The 22,218-nt window shown below is 47.8% G+C and overlaps 1 protein-coding gene across 4 annotated transcripts in view; it reads right to left on the bottom strand.

Moving 5' to 3' along the window:
• Positions 1-22,218, bottom strand: part of LOC128694869 (lachesin) — a 419,456-nt gene that overhangs the window by 85,750 nt on the left and 311,488 nt on the right. For 3 of the 4 annotated variants that reach the window (XM_070094351.1, XM_070094348.1, XM_070094349.1), the window contains exon 3: positions 3,436-3,548. In XM_070094351.1, the coding sequence (XP_069950452.1) occupies positions 3,436-3,548 (113 nt within the window). The remainder of the gene's footprint in view (positions 1-3,435; positions 3,549-22,218) is intronic. The other variant, XM_070094350.1, reaches the window with a different exon arrangement.

Below are 22,218 nucleotides of genomic sequence, written 5' to 3'. Positions count from 1 at the left end.
TGTAGTCTCTTATGGTACACAAAGCTACCTGGAGTGAGTTCCAGGGGTCAGTCCCCCGCGGGCAGGTGCTTGACCAGGTTTCCCGGTGGATCAGGGCCTAATCAATAGCCCTACGTACGAACCACAGCCCGGCTGATCAGGTACTGACTTAAGGTATCTGTCCAGCTCCCTCAGTGTTTCCAATCTGAAAACACTATTATTTAATACTTTTTGCAACTTTGTCTCTGTTAAAGCTATGGTATCTATGAAATTTTCTGCTATCCTTGCCTTCATTTCTCTGTATTTATGAGAAAATTTTGTCTACACTCGAATGTACTGTGTCCAGATTTCCATTTAATGTTTCTGGTGCTTTTTTACCGATAATGGTTTGAGGTGTGACAAGGAGAGTGGTGTTAAACTGATGTGGGGAAGTATGTTAGGATGCAGGGAAAAAAGGAACAGGCAAACCATGAGTTCCAGGATGATTTTCCTCGTAGCCATCATTCGAGCATGATGTACAAGAATGGTATACAATACCGACAAGATGAAATTAAGACACATGTGCAACATCTGGGTATCTTTATTGTTGACGTTTCGTCATCCAGTGGCTTTATCAATACAAATTCCAGGACCTTGGAGTAGGTGCGAAGAGCACCGTGGTCATGGAGATTCTGAAGCAGAAGCAAGGCGCCTGGCGCTTATATACTAACGTCAGGTGGAATGGGACGTGTAGCAGACAAGGGCATAGTCACTGGTGGGTGGGATTCCCCAGTGGAAGCAGGTCCTACATGTACATAACTTTCACGAATACAACTACCACTTCTACAACTAACCCATCTCTTTGGGTAGGACCTACTTCCACTGGGGAATCCCACCCACCAGTGACTATGCCCTAGTCTGCTAAACGTCCCATTCCACCTGACGTTAGTATATAAGCGCCAGGCGCCTTGCTTCTGCTTCAGAATCTCCACGACTACGGTGCTCTTCGCACCAGCTCCAAGGTTGAGGGACTGATTACCTCATCTTCTGTACATAGTTCTACTGTCTTCAAGTTATGTCCTGGAATTTGTATTGATAAAGCCACTGGATGGCGAAACGTCTACAATAAAGATACCCAGATGTTGCACATGTGTCTTAATTTCATTCGAGCATGATGCTGTAGCATAAATCCCCGGGCCCTGATGAACGTTTTCCAGGGATTCTTAAGGAGTGCAAGATTGAACTTTGATGTCATTATTGATATGCGGATGATGGCTAATGTAATTCTTAATAGTATTAATTGCATTCGCAGTGAGATAGGAGTGGCCTGGTATGGGTTAGCTGATACAGAGTTTGTATAGAGGGTGGAGGAGGTTGAAGGATTGTATAGTGGGTGGAGGGGGTTGAAGGAAGAGGGGGATTGGGAAGGATTACGTTTAGGTGAAGGAGGTGGAATTGGTAGAGAGGTGAGTAAAAGAGGGTTAAAAGAGATGAGAGATTGGTCGGAGATGGAGAGAGGGAGTGAGGGCAAAGAGATTCCTGAGGAATCGCAACAGGAAAAAACAGGAGAAGAACGGGAAGTGAGAAAGAGATAAGCGAAATGTAGAGTTGCAGTGGAAAGATTAATAACACATTGAGACTTACGTATCGTGTGAGAGAGAGCGAGAGAGAGACAGACAGAGAGAGAATGTTATGCTAGATGGCACGCACCACACTGAGATATTGAGGTCGATCCATCATAACCAAAGGGGATTTTTCCCCTCTAACCTACATAATCTCTGCCATTTATATCAATGGAGCCACACCTGGAGTGCCATTTGACCCAATAATGTTCGTGTGTCATCGATAATATCACAGTTTTACACATACACACACACACACACACACACACACACACACACACACACACACTATGAGAAGATACAAAGAGAACTGAACCTGGCAACCCTGGAGAGGAAGCAGACTTGAAGAGATATAATTACGACATATAAAATACCCAGAGGAATTGAATATGCTGGGACATACTGTTGAAAATGCGAGAACCAGGAATTAAGACACAGATGGAAAAGACGGGGATGTTAGGAAGTATTTTTTTATTTCGCAGGAAAGCTAATGTAGGAAGCTAATGTAGGAAGCTAATGTAGGAAGCTAATGTAGGAAGCTAATGTAGGAAGTTAATGTAGAAAGAAAATAATTGTAGGAGAAGCTCATAGAGGAATTGAGGAAGCGAATGAGAGAGGGAAAATGGGAAATGAAACCGAGACAAAGGAAGATGGGTAGAGAGATAGAGGAAAAAAAAGAAGGGAGGAGAAGAGACGTAAGAGAGAAACTCAGAATTAGCTACATACCAACAAGACACATTCCCTGGTGAGTTCTAAACCCTTCGGGGCCACACAGCGCTTCTGGAATGGGATTCGATAATATTTTGTCTCTTACATATATACATACTGTCCAGCCATACATACCTGTGAGCCACTGTCACGTATTTTGCAGATCTGAAAATCTACATACAGACGTGAAAAATACCCAGAATTCACTACGTGGATGTGACTACGGGAGACTGGAGAAGGGAGACTGGAGAAGGGAGACTGGAGAAGGGAGACTGGAGAAGGGAGACTGGAGAAGGGAGACTGGAAAAGGGAGACTGGAGAAGGGAGACTGGAGAAGGGAGACTGGAGAAGGGAGACTGGAGAAGGGAGACTGGAGAAGGGAGACTGGAGAAGGGAGACTGGAGAAGGGAGACTGGAGAAGGGAGACTGGAGAAGGGAGACTGGAGAAGGGAGACTGGAGAAGGGAGACTGGAGAAGGGAGACTGGAGAAGGGAGACTGGAGAAGGGAGACTGGAGAAGGGAGACTGGAGGAGGGAGAGTGGAGAAGGGAGACTGGAGAAGAGAGACTGGAGAAGGGAGACTGGAGAAGGGAGACTGGAGGAGGGAGACTGGAGAAGGGAGACTGGAGAAGGGAGACTGGAGGAGGGAGACTGGAGAAGGGAGACTGGAGAAGGGAGACTGGAGAAGGGAGACTGGAGAAGGGAGACTGGAGGAGGGAGACTGGAGAAGGGAGACTAGAGGAGGGAGACTGGAGAAGGGAGACTGGAGGAGGGAGACTGGAGAAGGGAGACTAGAGGAGGGAGACTGGAGAAGGGAGACTGGAGGAGGGAGACTGGAGAAGGGAGACTAGAGGAGGGAGACTGGAGAAGGGAGACTAGAGGAGGGAGACTGGAGAAGGGAGACTGGAGGAGGGAGACTGGAGAAGGGAGACTAGAGGAGGGAGACTGGAGAAGGGAGACTGGAGGAAACTGGAGAACAATAAAAGAATAACGAAAAGTCTTTCAATAGAAGCAATAAAGAAACTCTAAATAAAAACAATAAGAATGCTTGAGATGAGCTGATGAAGATAACAGCTCTTAACTTGTAAATAAAGTTAGGAACCCTTAACCTAACTTTAAACCCTGTGTTAAAAAAAAAAGAAACCTACCTTGAATCCCTTCAAGTTGTCAACAGAGCATGGTAGGATGACGTCTCTCCCCACCACCACAGTCTTGTTGGGGATGGGCTCCAGGAAGTGTGGCAGGGGTTCCTCCGCCCCTGCTGGGAGACACAGAGAACATCAGTGACCCTGTAAACAATGTGTGGCAGGGGATAAGAACATAAGAACATAAGAAAGAAGGAACACTGCAACAGGCCTACTGACCCATACGGAGCAGGTTATGTCCCCCCCCGGGATTAGCCTAATGACCCACTCAGTCTGGTCACCTCCACGCAAGGAAGGAGCACGGCACCAGACCCAGCAGCACAAGTTAGTCAGGTCCAACTCACTCCCACCCACACCCACTCATGTACTTATCTAACCTATTTTTAAAACTACACAACGTTTTAGCCTCAATAACTGTACTCGGGAGTTTGTTCCACTCATCCACAACTCTATTACCAAACCAGTGCTTTCCTATATCCTTCCTGAATCTGAATTTTTCCAACTTGAAACCATTGCTGCGAGTCCTGTCTTGACTGGAAATTTTCAGCACGCTATTTACATCCCCTTTATTTATTTCTGTTTTCCATTTATACACCTCAATCATATCTCCCCTAATTCTATGCCTTTCGAGAGAGTGCAGATTCAGGGCCTCAGTCTATCCTCATAGGGAAGATTTCTGATACATGGGATCATCTTTGTCATCCTCCTTTGTACGTTTTCCAGAGCATTTATATCCATTCTGTAATACGGTGACCAGAACTGAGCAGCATAGTCTAAATGAGGCCTAACCAAGGATATACAGAGTTGAAGAACAACCTGAGGACTTCTATTATTTATACTTCTAGATATGAAGCCAAGAATTCTGTTAGCTTTATTGCGAACACTAATGCACTGTTGTCTTGGTTTTAGATTTCTGCTAACCATAACTCCTAAATCCTTTTCGCAATCAGTAATATTAAGATCTACATTATTTAGTTTATATGTGGCATGGTTATTTTCCTGTCCAACATTTAGAACTTTGCATTCGTCAATATTAAACTGCATCTGCCACTTCTCCGACCATTGCATCAGTCTATTTAAATCATCCTGGAGTGCTCTAGTGTCCTCATTAGAATGAATTGGACGGCCTATTTTGGTGTTATCAGCAAATTTGCTTATGTCGCTATTTATTCCCTCATCAATGTCGTTTATGTAAATTGTGAACAACAAGGGGCCTAACACTGACCCCTGAGGAACACCGCTTGTGACGTGCCCCCATTCTGATTTCTCCCCATTTATGCAAACTCTCTGCTGCCTATTTGTCAGCCATGCCTCTACCCAGGAAAAAATTTGCCTTCCTATTCCGTGTGCCTTAAGTTTCCTCAATAGCCTCTGGTGTGGAACTCTATCGAAAGCCTTACTGAAGTCCATATACACAATATCATATTCATTACCATGATTTACCTCCTCAGACACCTTAGTGAAAAATGTTAGTAAATTCGTAAGACAGGAATGCCCCTTTGTAAAACCGTGTTGAGATTCATTAATCAATCTGTGCCTGTCAAGATGGCTACGAATTGCTTCGGCAATTATTGATTCCACAAATTTTTCCCACTATGGAAGTAAGACTTATTGGTCTATTGTTCGAAGCCAACGACCTGTCACCTGCCTTGTAAATAGGTATTACATTTGCCATTTTCCACTTATCAGGCACTATGCCGTTTGTAGTGATATGTTAAAAAGATTAGCCAAAGGTATGCTAAGTTCCTCTTTACATTCCTTTAACACCCTTGCAAACAGTTCATCAGGGCCTAGAGATTTGTTAGGTTTTAGTTTCTCTATTTGTCTGAAGACCATGTCACTAGTTACCGCAACCGTGCATAGTTTATTATCGTCCTGTTCTACATAATCTGTTATTTCAGGAATATCGCTAGTATTTTCCTGGGTGAAAACTGAGAGGAAGTAGGTATTTAGAATTTCACACATATCCTTATCACTGTCAGTGATCTGACCAGAGTTACTCTTAAGTGGGCAAATCTTGTCCCTAATCTTACTTCTGAATACCTGAAAGAACCCTTTTGGGTTAGTCTTTGATTCCCTTGCTACCTTAGCCTCATAATCCCTTTTTGCTTTTTCTTATTCCTTTCTTTATTTCTCTCTTTAATTGAATATATTGATTTCTTAACTGCCCTTCCCCTCTTTTGATAAGCCTATATATGCCTTTCTTTTGACCAATGGGATACTCTATGCCTGCTGGGGTAGACAGAAAATATCAGTGACCCTGTACACAATATGTGGCAGGGAATACTCTATGCCTGCTGGGGTAGACAGAAAATATCAGTGACCCTGTACACAATGTGTGGCAGGAGATACTCTATGCCTGCTGGGGTAGACAGAAAATATCAGTGACCCTGTACACAATATGTGGCAGGGAATACTCTATGCCTGCTGGGGTAGACAGAAAATATCAGTGACCCTGTACACAATGTGTGGCAGGAGATACTCTATGCCTGCTGGGGTAGACAGAAAATATCAGTGACCCTATAAACAATGGCCAGCCCTGTTCAGTGATGTCTTTTATGCTGTTCCACACTGTTCCACCTCTGGCTAGCCCCGTCACGTTGAGCTATCTTTACGTATTACCTTTCCACAAAGATATATCTCTCTTCTTACCAAGAAAATGGAGGGTAAAAAAAAAAGGCCCATTCCCGTTTCCGATGGAAGGGTGATGGAGGGGGAGGGAGGATGGAGGGAGAGGGAGGATGGAGGGAGGGTGAGGAAGGAATCATGACGGAGGGAGAGAGAGAAGTTGCGAATGGAAGGATGAGAAATAGAAGGAAAGTGAAGGAAAAAAATGTCAGTTCCTTATTTCTCTCTCTCTCTCACACACACACACACACACACACACACACACACACACACACACACACACACACACACACACACACATACACACATACACACACATACACACATACACTTTTTCCCCACCCCATTTCCCAGAGAGACCCTCAAGGAGAGAGAGAGAGAGAGAGAGAGAGAGAGAGAGAGAGAGAGAGCGGAAGGAGGAAATTTTCCACGAATGATTTCTTGTATACAATCCTTCTTATCTGCCCTACAGCGGTCCACTTTCTTCTGTGGTGTATAAATTTATTCTTTCTGCTGTATTATTATTGTATGACTGCTGTATAGTTGTTGTATAATTGCTGTATGACTCTTGCATGACTGTTGTATGACTTTTTGCGAGGGAGCTTATGACCGTCTTAAGTATGTGCATGATACATTGTCTCTGTTCTAGCATACCTGTGTCTGTCCCTCTGTGTCTGTCCCTCTGTGTCTGTCTCTCTGTGTCTGTCCCTCTGTGTCTGTCTCTCTGTGTCTGTCCCTCTGTGTCTGTCTCTCTGTGTCTGTCCCTCTGTGTCTGTCTCTCTGTGTCTGTCCCTCTGTGTCTGTCTCTCTGTGTCTGTCCCTCTGTGTCTGTCCCTCTGTGTCTGTCTCTCTGTGTCTGTCCCTCTGTGTCTGTCTCTCTGTGTCTGTCCCTCTGTGTCTGTCTCTCTGTGTCTGTCCCTCTGTGTCTGTCTCTCTGTGTCTGTCTCTCTGTGTCTGTCCCTCTGTGTCTGTCTCTCTGTGTCTGTCCCTCTGTGTCTGTCTCTCTGTGTCTGTCCCTCTGTGTCTGTCTCTGTGTCTGTCTCTCTGTGTCTGTCCCTCTGTGTCCTCTCTGTGTCTGTCTCTCTGTGTCTGTCCCTCTGTGTCTGTCTCTCTGTGTCTGTCCCTCTGTGTCTGTCTCTGTGTCTGTCTCTCTGTGTCTGTCCCTCTGTGTCTGTCTCTTTGTGTCTGTCCCTCTGTGTCTGTCTCTCTGTGTCTGTCCCTCTGTGTCTGTCTCTCTGTGTCTGTCCCTCTGTGTCTGTCTCTGTGTCTGTCTCTCTGTGTCTGTCTCTCTGTGTCTGTCCCTCTGTGTCTGTCCCTCTGTGTCTGTCTCTCTGTGTCTGTCCCTCTGTGTCTGTCCCTCTGTGTCTGTCTCTCTGTGTCTGTCTCTCTGTGTCTGTCTCTCTGTGTCTGTCCCTCTGTGTCTGTCTCTCTGTGTCTGTCTCTCTGTGTCTGTCTCTCTGTGTCTGTCTCTCTGTGCCTGTCCCTCTGTGTCTGTCTCTCTGTGTCTGTCCCTCTGTGTCTGTCCCTCTGTGTCTGTCCCTCTGTGTCTGTCCCTCTGTGTCTGTCCCTCTGTGTCTGTCTCTCTGTGTCTGTCTCTCTGTGTCTGTCTCTCTGTGTCTGTCCCTCTGTGTCTGTCTCTCTGTGTCTCTCTGTGTCTGTCCCTCTGTGTCTGTCCCTCTGTGTCTGTCCCTCTGTGTCTGTCCCTCTGTGCCTGTCTCTGTGTGTCTGTCTTTGTGTTTAACTGTGTCTATCTGTGTGTGTGTCTGCATATTTATGTCTCTCTCTGTACTCATTTATTTGTGTTTGCAGGGGGTTGAGTCACAGCTCCTGGCCCCGCCTCCTCGCTGGACGTTACTAGGTCCAGTCTCTCTCCCTGCCCCAAGAGCCTTATCGTACCTCTTAATATGTGTGTATTTTTTTACACAGGGTTTGGCAAGGTTAGGGAGAGGATCCCTACCTTTATTGACAAGCTATTTACAGGTTAAGGATTCCTAACTTTACTGACACGCTAAGAGCTGTTACCTACATCAGCTCATTTGAAAGCATTTTTATTGTTATGAGACATACAAGTAGGGAACAGGATAAAGTTGGAGCCATCTGTGGGCCAGCATTTTCATTTGATCAACTGACTTTATCTCGTTGACATCATTATGCTGTACGAATGTGTTCCATACTCGAGTCATCCTGGGTATATATGATCTCAGATGAAGTGATGTCCTGGAGAAGGGTACAGCCAGAGTGAAGTTGCTGCTTTCTGCCCGTCTTGTGGTATAGAAACTTGCTTCACGCTGTCCTAGAAGTGGATCCAAGTGTGGTACTTTGACATTATTGGTTTTGTACATAACAGTAAGGCCACCCACATCCTTCCTGTGTTGAAGGCTCTGATGAAATGACAGATCTATCCAGGATGGGTCCAGGTGAGAGATGAGACGTCTTGCTCTGTTCTCTACTCTGTCAAGCAGTCGCAGATGAGAGGGGGGCAGGCAAACCAAGAAAGTGGAGCATACTCAAGGTGTGAGCGTACTTGTGCCTCGTACAGAATCTTGCAACCCCTAATGTCAAGAATCTCTCTCTCTCTCTCTCTCTCTCTCTCTCTCTCTCTCCCTTCCTCCTCCCTCCCAGGTGGCACCCTTGACGTCACCAAGGGAAGGCACCACCTGGCACTCCAGCTGACTAATCCCCACAAGAACGCCACGATGCAACACACACACACACACACACACACACACACACCATTTATAATAAGGCAAAACGTCTTAGGAACCTGAAGACGTCTGGGAGTGACCCGAGAAAGTTTAAGATTTCCTCTCCCAGGAGACTGCCTTGATGCTGGTGTCAACTCTTGACTCAAACAACTGGAGCCATCCTCCTGGATGCTTCCTATTCCTTAGGCGTTCTATTATTACAACGGGTTTAGCGCTTCCCGTCAATAATTATAATAATTAATTTTTAATAGCAGTAGTAATAGGCGTATTATTAGTAGCAGTGGTAGTTGTAATAATATTAGTAGTAGTAATAATAAGAGGAGTAGTAACAGTAGTATTAGTAATAGTAATAATAATACCAGTAGCAGTAGTAGTAATAGAGGTATTAGGAGCAGTAGCAATAATTTATATTCAGTGAAGATTTTTATATTTTTTCGAAAGAGCAAAGTTTTTTTTTTAAATGTGGGATTTTTGGGGTAAAAAAAGAAGAGAGAAAAGGAGGGGCGGTGAAAGCATGGGAAAAGAGGTTTCAAAAAGTGAAAGAGCAGTTTTAAGAATCGATAAACGTGGGATTTAATCCCACAGTAAACATCAACAAAGGTTTATAAAGCGGATTTAATTAGGGATTTATTAAACTGGGATTTAACACTAAACAAAGTTAGTTGTTTTTTAAATGTCAGAGAATTTCATGTGTTTAAAAAAGTTAGAAAGTTAATGAAGAGAATTTGGAAAAGTTGAAAAGATTTCTGGAACTAAGAAAATAGTTTATATATATATATATATATATATATATATATATATATATATATATATATATATATATATATATATATATATATATATATATATATATATATATGATGAAATTGAGACACATGTGCAACATCTGGGTATCTTTATTGTAGACGTATCGCCATCCAGTGGCTTTATCAATACAAATTCTAGGTACTGTGTTAGTGAATTGTTCCAGCCACGATACTGTGTTAGTGAATTGTTCCAGCCACGGTACTGTGTTAGTGAATTGTTCCAGCCACGGTACTGTGTTAGTGAATTGTTCCAGCCACGGTACTGTGTTAGTGAATTGTTCCAGCCACGGTACTGTGTTAGTGAATTGTTCCAGCCACGGTACTGTGTTAGTGAATTGTTCCAGCCACTGTACTGAGTTAGTGAATTGTTCCAGCCACTGTACTGAGTTAGTGAATTGCTCCAGCCACTGTACTGTGCTAGTGAATTGTTCCAGCCACGGTACTGTGTTAGTGAATTGTTCCAGCCACGATACTGTGTTAGTGAATTGTTCCAGCCACGATACTGTGTTAGTGAATTGTTCCAGCCACGATACTGTGTTAGTGAATTGTTCCAGCCACGATACTGTGTTAGTGAATTGTTCCAGCCACGATACTGTGTTAGTGAATTGTTCCAGCCACGATACTGTGTTAGTGAATTGTTCCAGCCACTGTACTGAGTTAGTGAATTGTTCCAGCCACTGTACTGAGTTAGTGAATTGCTCCAGCCACTGTACTGTGCTAGTGAATTGTTCCAGCCACGGTACTGTGTTAGTGAATTGTTCCAGCCACGATACTGTGTTAGTGAATTGTTCCAGCCACGGTACTGTGTTAGTGAATTGTTCCAGCCACGATACTGTGTTAGTGAATTGTTCCAGCCACGGTACTGTGTTAGTGAATTGTTCCAGCCACGGTACTGTTAGTGAATTGTTCCAGCCACGGTACTGTTAGTGAATTGTTCCAGCCACGGTACTGTTAGTGAATTGTTCCAGCCACGGTACTGTGTTAATGAATTGTTCCAGCCACGGTACTGTGTTAATGAATTGTTCCAGCCATGATACTGTGCTAGGGAATTGTTCCAGACACGGTACTGTGTTAGTGAACTGTTCCAGCCAAGGTACTGTGTTAGTGAATTGTTCCATCCACGGTATTGTGCTAGGAAATTGTTCCAGCCACGGTATTGTGCTAGGTAATTGTTCCGGCCACGGTATTGTGCTAGGAAATTGTTCCAGCCACGGTATTGAGCTAGGAAATTGTTCCAGCCACGGTATTGAGCTAGGAAATTGTTCCAGCCACGGTATTGAGCTAGGAAATTGTTCCAGCCACGGTATTGAGCTAGGAAATTGTTCCAGCCACGGTATTGAGCTAGGAAATTGTTCCAGCCACGGTATTGTGCTAGTAAATTGTTTCAGCCACGGTATTGAGCTAGGAAATTGTTCCAGCCACGGTATTGTGCTAGGAAATTGTTCCAGCCACGGTATTGCGCTGGGAAATTGTTCCAGCCACGGTATTGCGCTAGGAAATTGTTCCAGCCACGGTATTGAGCTAGTAAATTGTTCCAGCCACGGTATTGAGCTAGGAAATTGTTCCAGCCACGGTATTGTGCTAGGAAATTGTTTCAGCCACGGTATTGAGCTAGGAAATTGTTCCAGCCACGGTATTGAGCTAGGAAATTGTTCCAGCCACGGTATTGTGCTAGGAAATTGTTCCAGCCACGGTATTGCGCTAGGAAATTGTTCCAGCCACGGTATTGTGCTAGGAAATTGTTCCAGCCACTGTATTGCGCTAGGAAATTGTTCCAGCCACGGGATTGTGCTAGGAAATTGTTCCAGCCACGGTATTGTGCTAAGAAATTGTTCCAGCCACTGTATTGAGCTAGGAAATTGTTCCAGCCACGGTATTGTGCTAGGAAATTGTTCCAGCCACGGTATTGAGCTAGGAAATTGTTCCAGCCACGGTATTGCGCTAGGAAATTGTTCCAGCCACGGTATTGTGCTAGGAAATTGTTCCAGCCACAGTATTGTGCTAGGAAATTGTTCCAGCCACGGTATTGTCCTAGGAAATTGTTCCAGCCACGGTATTGCGCTAGGAAATTGTTCCAGCCACGGTATTGCGCTAGGAAATTGTTCCAGCCACGGTATTGTGCTAGGAAATTGTTCCAGCCACGGTATTGTGCTAGGAAATTGTTCCAGCCACGGTATTGTCCTAGGAAATTGTTCCAGCCACGGTATTGCGCTAGGAAATTGTTCCAGCCACGGTATTGCGCTATGAAATTGTTCCAGCCACCGTATTGTGCTAAGAAATTGCTCCAGCCACGGTATTGCGCTAGGAAATTGTTCCAGCCACGGTATTGTGCTAGGAAATTGTTCCAGCCACGGTATTGTGCTAAGAAATTGTTCCAGCCACGGTATTGCGCTAGGAAATTGTTCCAGCCACGGTATTGTCCTAGGAAATTGTTCCAGCCACGGTATTGCGCTAGGAAATTGTTCCAGCCACGGTATTGCGCTAGGAAATTGTTCCAGCCACGGTATTGTGCTAAGAAATTGTTCTAGTCACGGTATTGTGCTAGGAAATTGTTCCAGCCACGGTATTGTGCTAGGAAATTGTTCCAGCCACGGTTTTTTGCTAGTAAATTGTTCCAGCCACGGTATTTTGCTAGGAAATTGTTCCAGTCACGGTTTTTTGCTAGAAAATTGTTCCAGCCACGGTATTGTGCTAGGAAATTGTTCCAGCCACGGTATTGTGCTAGGAAATTGTTCCAGCCGCGGTATTGTCCTAGGAAATTGTTCCAGCCACGGTATTGTGCTAGGAAATTGTTCCAGCCACGGTATTGCGCTAGGAAATTGTTCCAGCCACGGTATTGTGGGTTTTTGTTCTTCATAATCAACAAAGATCTTAATGGTACAACCAGAACTATAAATATAAAGCGTGTGATATTCCTTATCTCTCGTCTTCACTTCCTTCTATTTTCTCCTTCACTTCCCTCTGCTTTCTCCTTTTCCTCTTATATTCTCCTTCCTCTTACTGTTTTTATTCACTTCCTCGTATACCTTACACTCCTCTATTTCCTTATTCTCTATTCTGTATTTTCTTCTCTCTACTCCACCTCCTCTCTCTCTCTCTCTCTCTCTCTCTCTCTCTCCTTCCTGCTCTTCCTCTCGTCCATTTCTTCTTAATTTTTCTCCGTTTCATTTCCTCGTGTCGTCCTCCAATAACTCTGTACTGGGAGGAAAAACGGATGTTGGGTTTAATCTCTCACTGTTTTCGTCAGATGTTTACCTCCAGTGCTGTTTCCGACCCCTGAAGCTACGCCAGGTTCCTTCCTGTACCACCTCAGGGTTTCATAGGGGCACTCAGAGGCAAACAGGGTTAAATAGATCCAGCCAGGGTAAATGGAGCCAGTATGGGTCAAATAGGATCACCCAGACTTGGCAGGTGGTGGTCAGTCCCTCAGACTTGATAGAAAGTGGTCAGTCCCTCAGACTTGATAGAAAGTGGTCAGTCCCTCAGACTTGATAGAAAGTGGTCAGTCCCTCAGACTTGATAGAAAGTGGTCAGTCCCTCAGATTTGATAGAAAGTGGTCAGTCCCTCAGACTTGATAGAAAGTGGTCAGTCCCTCAGACTTGATAGAAAGTGGTCAGTCCCTCAGACTTGATAGAAAGTGGTCAGTCCCTCAGACTTGATAGAAAGTGGTTAGTCCCTCAGACTTGATAGAAAGTGGTCAGTCCCTCAGACTTGACAGAAAGTGGTTAGTCCCTCAGATTTGATAGAAAGTGGTCAGTCCCTCAGACTTGAAAGAAAGTGGTTAGTCCCTCAGACTTGATAGAAAGTGGTCAGTCTCTCAGATTTGATAGAAAGTGGTCAGTCCCTCAGATTTGATAGAAAGTGGTCAGTCCCTCAGACTTGATAGAAAGTGGTCAGTCCCTCAGACTTGATAGAAAGTGGGCAGTCCCTCAGACTTGATAGAAAGTGGTCAGTCCCTCAGATTTGATAGAATGTGGTCAGTCCCTCAGATTTGATAGAAAGTGGTCAGTCCCTCAGACTTGATAGAAAGTGGTCAGTCCCTCAGACTTGATAGAAAGTGGTCAGTCCCTCAGACTTGATAGAAAGTAGTCAGTCTCTCAGACTTGATAGAAAGTGGTCAGTCCCTCAGAGTTGATAGAAAGTAGTCAGTCCCTCAGACTTTATAGAAAGTGGTCAGTCCCTCAGAGTTGATAGAAAGTGGTCAGTCCCTCAGACTTGATAGAAAGTGGTCAGTCCCTCAGAGTTGATAGAAAGTGGTCAGTCCCTCAGACTTGATAGAAAGTGGTCAGTCCCTCAGAGTTGATAGAAAGTGGTCAGTCCCTCAGACTTGATAGAAAGTAGTCAGTCCCTCAGACTTGATAGAAAGTGGTCAGTCCCTCAGACTTGATAGAAAGTGGTCAGTCCCTCAGACTTGATAGAAAGTGGTCAGTCCCTCAGACTTGATAGAAAGTGGTCAGTCCCTCAGAGTTGATAGAAAGTGGTCAGTCCCTCAGAGTTGATAGAAAGTGGTCAGTCCCTCAGAGTTGATAGAAAGTGGTCAGTCCCTCAGACTTGATGGAAAGTGGTCAGTCCCTCAGAGTTGATAGAAAGTGGTCAGTCCCTCAGACTTGATAGAAAGTAGTCAGTCCCTCAGACTTGATAGAAAGTGGTCAGTCCCTCAGACTTGATAGAAAGTGGTCAGTCCCTCAGACTTGATAGAAAGTGGTCAGTCCCTCAGACTTGATAGAAAGTGGTCAGTCCCTCAGACTTGATAGAAAGTGGTCAGTCCCTCAGACTTGATATAAAGTGGTCAGTCCCTCAGACTTGATAGAAAGTGGTCAGTCCCTCAGACTTGATAGAAAGTGGTCAGTCCCTCAGACTTGATAGAAAGTGGTCAGTCCCTCAGACTTGATAGAAAGTGGCCAGTCCCTCAGACTTGATAGAAAGTGGCCAGTCCCTCAGACTTGATAGAAAGTGGTCAGTCCCTCAGACTTGATAGAAAGTGGTCAGTCCCTCAGACTTGATAGAAAGTGGTCAGTCCCTCAGACTTGATAGAAAGTGGTCAGTCCCTCAGACTCATTTTTATCTCCATGTTCTCCTTTTGTTTTCTTCCTCCAGTTCCTCTTCCTCATAGTTTCTCCTACTTCTCCTCCTCCTCCACTTCCCAGCATCAGCTGCTCTCCCAGTAGTGAGGTAACTATCGTAGTAGTTGGGTGGGAGGGTCGCTCCCCCATGCTAATTGTCCAGCCTCCCACGAGTCATCAGGAATAATCACCGCCTCATCCCGGGATCTCTCAACATGAATATTGATCTGCAAATCTGAAGTAATCGCAAGTGAACTTGGAGTCTAATTGTACATAAACTTGTAATCTGAACCGCAGGATAGTATGGAGATACTTCGTGGTCTGAGTGTAGATGTTCTGTGATGGTTCGTGTGGACATAGCTGTGGTCTGAGTGTAGATATTCTGTGATGGTTCGTGTGGACATAGCTGTGATCTGAGTGTAGATGTTCTGTGATGGTTCGTGTGGACATAGCTGTGGTCTGAGTGTAGATGTTCTGTGATGGTTCGTGTGGACATAGCTGTGGTCTGAGTGTAGTTGTTCTGTGATGGTTCGTGTGGACATAGCTGTGGTCTGAGTGTAGTTGTTCTGTGATGGTTCGTGTGGACATAGCTGTAATCTGAGTGTAGATGCTGTGTGATGGTTCGTGTTCAGGTACGTTGCTGCACCTCATCCAGTGCTTTAAAGTATTCGACAATAACAGCAGGAATGCCACCGTTACCAAGGACTTCAACCCTGTGATGTCATTACCCTCCACAGTACTACTAGCCCATCTACTAGCTGACGAAACTAACGCAACACAATGGTACTGAGTTCAGTAGTTTGCTAATATTATTTTGCTGTAATTACGACGTAAAAGGTACTGAGAATCACCTGCAGTGTTCTCAGATGTGAGAGGAACCTGAACGAGGGGATATAATTGGAAGGTAAACGGATAAGCCACAGAAACGTCAGATGAGCCACAGAGACATAAACTGAGCTACAGAGATGAAAGGTGAGCTACAGGGACGTCAGATGGGCCACAGAGAGTCAGATGAGTCACAGGGACGGCTGATGAGCCACAGGGGCGGCAGATGGGTCACAGAGACGTCAGGTGAGCCACAGGGACGGCTGATGAGCCTCAGAGATGTCAGATGGGCCACAGAGGCATCAGGTGAGCACAGGGACGTCCGATGGGCCACAGCGACGTTAGGAACTCACCAGTACAAGTTGAATGAGCCAGATGTGGACTTACAGAGAACTCCATTCGTGGTGGAAAAGTTACATGTGTCAAATTATAGATAACAAACAGTGCCCACAAGGTTGTGAATGGGTCACATGTGCAATACCTGGGTATCTTAAGGAGGACCTGCCTAGTATGAGCCAGTAGGCCTATACTTATGCTACAACTTGTATTACTACTAGTATTACACCTCACTCTAGGCCTATATATACCCCTCTGTGTCCATGTATTATTTGTAACAGCTTGACAAAGCTCCTGAAGAGCGAAACGTTGCCACAATAAATTGTCACATTAGTTGCACTTGTGTCCTTTAACCTAGCACATATAAGGCGGCATATGTGTCATCTATATATGACACAGTGTCAACAATAATGTCTTGATACAGGGCAGTAATGATGCCCAAGTGTTGGAGATGTGTCTTATTTATCAATGGTAGATGATAGTGTATCCAGAAGACCAGGAATGGATGGAGTCAGTCTAGTCAGTGTTGCGTCTAAGTTACTGTTGACAATAGTGAAGAAATGACACGTTTCGCCCTATGAAGAGGCTAAGTTATTGCATGATTAAACACAAAGCGAAAGAACTTTTTTCTTCACGGTCGAACAGGTAGGCAGGAGCCGGTATTCGACCCCCTGCGGCCAGTGGGGGTCAGGCCAAACAGGATCATCTGGGTGTTGACAGGACTTAAGGAGTCAAGAAGCGGCTTCAGGATGCTCCAGGTCACCTGGTGGCACCTGAGACCTCGTTACTGCTCCCTAAGCATCCCAGTCAGGAAGTCCACTCATCTCCTGATTGCCTTTGTTACTGTAACAGCTGGACTGTTTTAGTTATGGTGGGAGAGGGATGCTGGGAACGTAGTTGTAGGTGGTGGTAGTTGTGGTTGGAGTGGCGATGGTTGTTGCTGCTAGTGGATGAAGTAGTGACGTACAGTACCGCAGGTGGTTGCCTATCTGGACAGTACCACAGGCGGCTACCTACCTGGACAGTACCACAGGCGGCTACCTACCTGGACAGTACCACAGGCGGCTACCTACCTGGACAGTACCACAGGCGGCTACCTACCTGGACAGTACCACAGGCGGCTACCTACCTGAACAGTACCACAGGCGGCTACCTACCTGGACAGTACCACAGGCGGCTACCTACCTGGACAGTACCACAGGCGGCTACCTACCTGGACAGTACCACAGGCGGCTACCTACCTGGACAGTACCACAGGCGGCTACCTACCTGGACAGTACCACAGGCGGCTACCTACCTGGACAGTGCCACAGGCGGCTACCTGCCTGGACAGTACCACAGGTGGCTACCTACCTGGACAGTGCCACAGGCGGCTACCTACCTGGACAGTACCACAGGCGGCTACCTACCTGGACAGTACCACAGGCGGCTACCTACCTGGACAGTACCACAGGCGGCTACCTACCTGGACAGTACCACAGGCGGCTACCTACCTGGACAGTGCCACAGGCGGCTACCTGCCTGGACAGTACCACAGGTGGCTACCTACCTGGACAGTGCCACAGGCGGCTACCTACCTGGACAGTACCACAGGCGGCTACCTACCTGGACAGTACCACAGGCGGCTACCTACCTGGACAGTACCACAGGCGGCTACCTACCTGGACAGTACCACAGGCGGCTACCTACCTGAACAGTACCACAGGCGGCTACCTACCTGGACAGTACCACAGGCGGCTACCTACCTGGACAGTACCACAGGCGGCTACCTACCTGGACAGTACCACAGGCGGCTACCTACCTGGACAGTACCACAGGCGGCTACCTACCTGGACAGTACCACAGGCGGCTACCTACCTGGACAGTGCCACAGGCGGCTACCTGCCTGGACAGTACCACAGGTGGCTACCTACCTGGACAGTGCCACAGGCGGCTACCTACCTGGACAGTACCACAGGCGGCTACCTACCTGGACAGTACCACAGGCGGCTACCTACCTGGACAGTGCCACAGGCGGCTACCTACCTGGACAGTACCACAGGCGGCTACCTACCTGGACAGTACCACAGGTTGCTACCTACCTGGACAGTACCACAGGTGGCTACCTACCTGGACAGTACCACAGGCGGCTACCTACCTGGACAGTACCACAGGTGGCTACCTACCTGGACAGTACCACAGGCGGCTACCTACCTGGACAGTACCACAGGCGGCTACCTACCTGGACAGTACCACAGGCGGCTACCTACCTGGACAGTACCACAGGCGGCTACCTACCTGGACAGTACCACTGGCGGCTACCTACCTGGACAGTACCACAGGCGGCTACCTACCTGGACAGTACCACAGGGGGCTACCTACCTGGACAGTACCACAGGCGGCTACCTACCTGGACAGTACCACAGGCGGCTACCTACCTGGACAGTACCACAGGTGGCTACCTACCTGGACAGTACCACAGGCGGCTACCTACCTGGACAGTACCACAGGCGGCTACCTACCTGGACAGTACCACAGGCGGCTACCTACCTGGACAGTACCACAGGCGGCTACCTACCTGGACAGTACCACAGGCGGCTACCTACCTGGACAGTACCACAGGTGGCTACCTACCTGGACAGTACCACAGGCGGCTACCTACCTGGACAGTACCACAGGCGGCTACCTACCTGGACAGTACCACAGGCGGCTACCTACCTGGACAGTACCACAGGCGGCTACCTACCTGGACAGTACCACAGGCGGCTACCTACCTGGACAGTACCACAGGCGGCTACCTACCTGGACAGTACCACAGGCGGCTACCTACCTGGACAGTACCACAGGTGGCTACCTACCTGGACAGTACCACAGGCGGCTACCTACCTGGACAGTACCACAGGCGGCTACCTACCTGGACAGTACCACAGGCGGCTACCTACCTGGACAGTACCACAGGTGGCTACCTACCTGGACAGTACCACAGGCGGCTACCTACCTGGACAGTACCACAGGCGGCTACCTACCTGGACAGTACCACAGGCGGCTACCTACCTGGACAGTACCACAGGCGGCTACCTACCTGGACAGTGCCACAGGCGGCTACCTGCCTGGACAGTACCACAGGTGGCTACCTACCTGGACAGTGCCACAGGCGGCTACCTACCTGGACAGTACCACAGGCGGCTACCTACCTGGACAGTACCACAGGCGGCTACCTACCTGGACAGTACCACAGGCGGCTACCTACCTGGACAGTGCCACAGGCGGCTACCTGCCTGGACAGTACCACAGGTGGCTACCTACCTGGACAGTGCCACAGGCGGCTACCTACCTGGACAGTACCACAGGCGGCTACCTACCTGGACAGTACCACAGGCGGCTACCTACCTGGACAGTGCCACAGGCGGCTACCTACCTGGACAGTACCACAGGCGGCTACCTACCTGGACAGTACCACAGGTTGCTACCTACCTGGACAGTACCACAGGTGGCTACCTACCTGGACAGTACCACAGGCGGCTACCTACCTGGACAGTACCACAGGTGGCTACCTACCTGGACAGTACCACAGGCGGCTACCTACCTGGACAGTACCACAGGCGGCTACCTACCTGGACAGTACCACAGGCGGCTACCTACCTGGACAGTACCACAGGCGGCTACCTACCTGGACAGTACCACTGGCGGCTACCTACCTGGACAGTACCACAGGCGGCTACCTACCTGGACAGTACCACAGGCGGCTACCTACCTGGACAGTACCACAGGCGGCTACCTACCTGGACAGTACCACAGGCGGCTACCTACCTGGACAGTACCACAGGTGGCTACCTACCTGGACAGTACCACAGGCGGCTACCTACCTGGACAGTACCACAGGCGGCTACCTACCTGGACAGTACCACAGGCGGCTACCTACCTGGACAGTACCACAGGCGGCTACCTACCTGGACAGTACCACAGGCGGCTACCTACCTGGACAGTACCACAGGTGGCTACCTACCTGGACAGTACCACAGGCGGCTACCTACCTGGACAGTACCACAGGCGGCTACCTACCTGGACAGTACCACAGGCGGCTACCTACCTGGACAGTACCACAGGCGGCTACCTACCTGGACAGTACCACAGGCGGCTACCTACCTGGACAGTACCACAGGCGGCTACCTACCTGGACAGTACCACAGGCGGCTACCTACCTGGACAGTACCACAGGTGGCTACCTACCTGGACAGTACCACAGGCGGCTACCTACCTGGACAGTACCACAGGCGGCTACCTACCTGGACAGTACCACAGGCGGCTACCTACCTGGACAGTACCACAGGTGGCTACCTACCTGGACAGTACCACAGGCGGCTACCTACCTGGACAGTACCACAGGCGGCTACCTACCTGGACAGTACCACAGGCGGCTACCTACCTGGACAGTACCACAGGCGGCTACCTACCTGGACAGTACCACAGGTGGCTACCTACCTGGACAGTACCACAGGCGGCTACCTACCTGGACAGTACCACAGGCGGCTACCTACCTGGACAGTACCACAGGCGGCTACCTACCTGGACAGTACCACAGGCGGCTACCTACCTGGACAGTACCACAGGTGGCTACCTACCTGGACAGTACCACAGGCGGCTACCTACCTGGACAGTACCACAGGCGGCTACCTACCTGGACAGTACCACAGGCGGCTACCTACCTGGACAGTACCACAGGCGGCTACCTACCTGGACAGTACCACAGCTGGCTACCTACCTGGACAGTACCACAGGTGGCTACCTACCTGGACAGTACCACAGGCGGCTACCTACCTGGACAGTACCACAGGTGGCTACCTACCTCGACAGTACCACAGGCGGCTACCTACCTGGACAGTACCACAGGTGGCTACCTACCTGGACAGTGCCACAGGCGGCTACCTACCTGGACAGTACCACAGGCGGCTACCTACCTGGACAGTGCCACAGGCGGCTACCTACCTGGACAGTGCCGTACGCTGAAAATAGCCAAAGCAATTACTCTTTTAGCTTCTCAAACGTAGTTAATGAGCAGCGAAGGTATCTGTCTCACTCTACGCTCAGGTACCTCGTGGTGGGCTCAGGTATGAGGTGGGCTGGGATGCGATAGGGTGGACTGGGGTGCGATTGGGTGGACTGGACTGCAATAGGGTGGGATGAAATGCGTTAGGATGGGATGGGATGTTCCATAATGGGTTAAAGAATACACCGAGAATTATTACGTATGAGGAACCTGCTTATTCATTCAATGTAAAGTATAAACACAGTCGATTTAATTAAAAAATAAAAACATACGACAACTAATTTACAAGAAACACTTCGCTTAGACACCCCAAACATGACCAAATTTTTTAGACAAGTATATTTCTTAAACCTGTGTGGGAGTGTATAGAGCTGCGTCGGGCATTTCTATATCTGACTCACGAAATCGTAATGACACGATTGCAAACAAACCATACCCCTGCCGGGATTGAACCCGCGGTCAGAGAGTCTCAGTGGCTAACGCGACGGTCTGGAGTTTTGAGACTCTCTGACCGCGGGTTCATTCCCGGCCGGGGTATGGTTTATTTCTATATCTGTGTTGGGGGGGGGCTGTGCAGTGCCGTGTCAGGCTGTTTAGCACTGTGTTCCAGGGGTCAACGCCCCCCCGCGGCCCAGTCCTTGACCAGGCCACCCGGTGCATCAGGGCCTGATCAACCAAGCTACTACTGCTGGAAGCACGTAGTGCTACGTACGAACCACAATCCGGCTGATCAGGCACTGACTTTAGGTATGCGTCCAGCTCCCTCCTGAAGGCACCCAGGTGTCTATTGGTAATCCCCCTTATTGCTGGTGGAAGTCCACAGTAAATGGTTCGAAGAACCTAAATATACCCATGTGCAACACCTGGGTATCTTTATTGTAGAAACGTTTCGCCACACAGTGGCTTCATCAGTCCCTACAAAGGAGAATGGTGAAGAACAGGAGGAGTTTGAGATAATCAGTCCTTGAAAAGATTGATGGATTGATCACATCGATTTGCTCAAAATTCTCCTGTTCTTCACCAGTCTCCTTTGTATTGGACTGATGAAGCCACTGTGTGGCGAAACGTTTCCCTGTCCAGTGTATTAATATTTTCAGTGCAAAACAATGAATTTGTGAATGAAAACCATTGGTATCGGGTATTTTTTTTTTTTAATCGACTGCATCGAAGGCGTCACCATATTCATACAGTGAATTATGAAATGGTGATATAATTCTCAGGAAGAACAAAAAAGGCACAATACCGTGACTGGAATACACAAATAACCCGCACATAGAAGAGAGGAGCTTACGACGACGTTTCGGTCCGACTTGGACCATTTACAAGTCACACTGTGATTTGTAAACGGTTCGAGTGGGACCGAAACGTCGTCATAAACTTCTCTCTCTCCTATGTA

Source organism: Cherax quadricarinatus, chromosome 45, assembly GCF_038502225.1.
Source record: "Cherax quadricarinatus isolate ZL_2023a chromosome 45, ASM3850222v1, whole genome shotgun sequence".
NCBI lineage: Eukaryota > Metazoa > Arthropoda > Malacostraca > Decapoda > Parastacidae > Cherax > Cherax quadricarinatus.
Note: the sequence above shows the minus strand (reverse complement) of the source record. Positions and strands in the feature narration are given on the sequence as shown.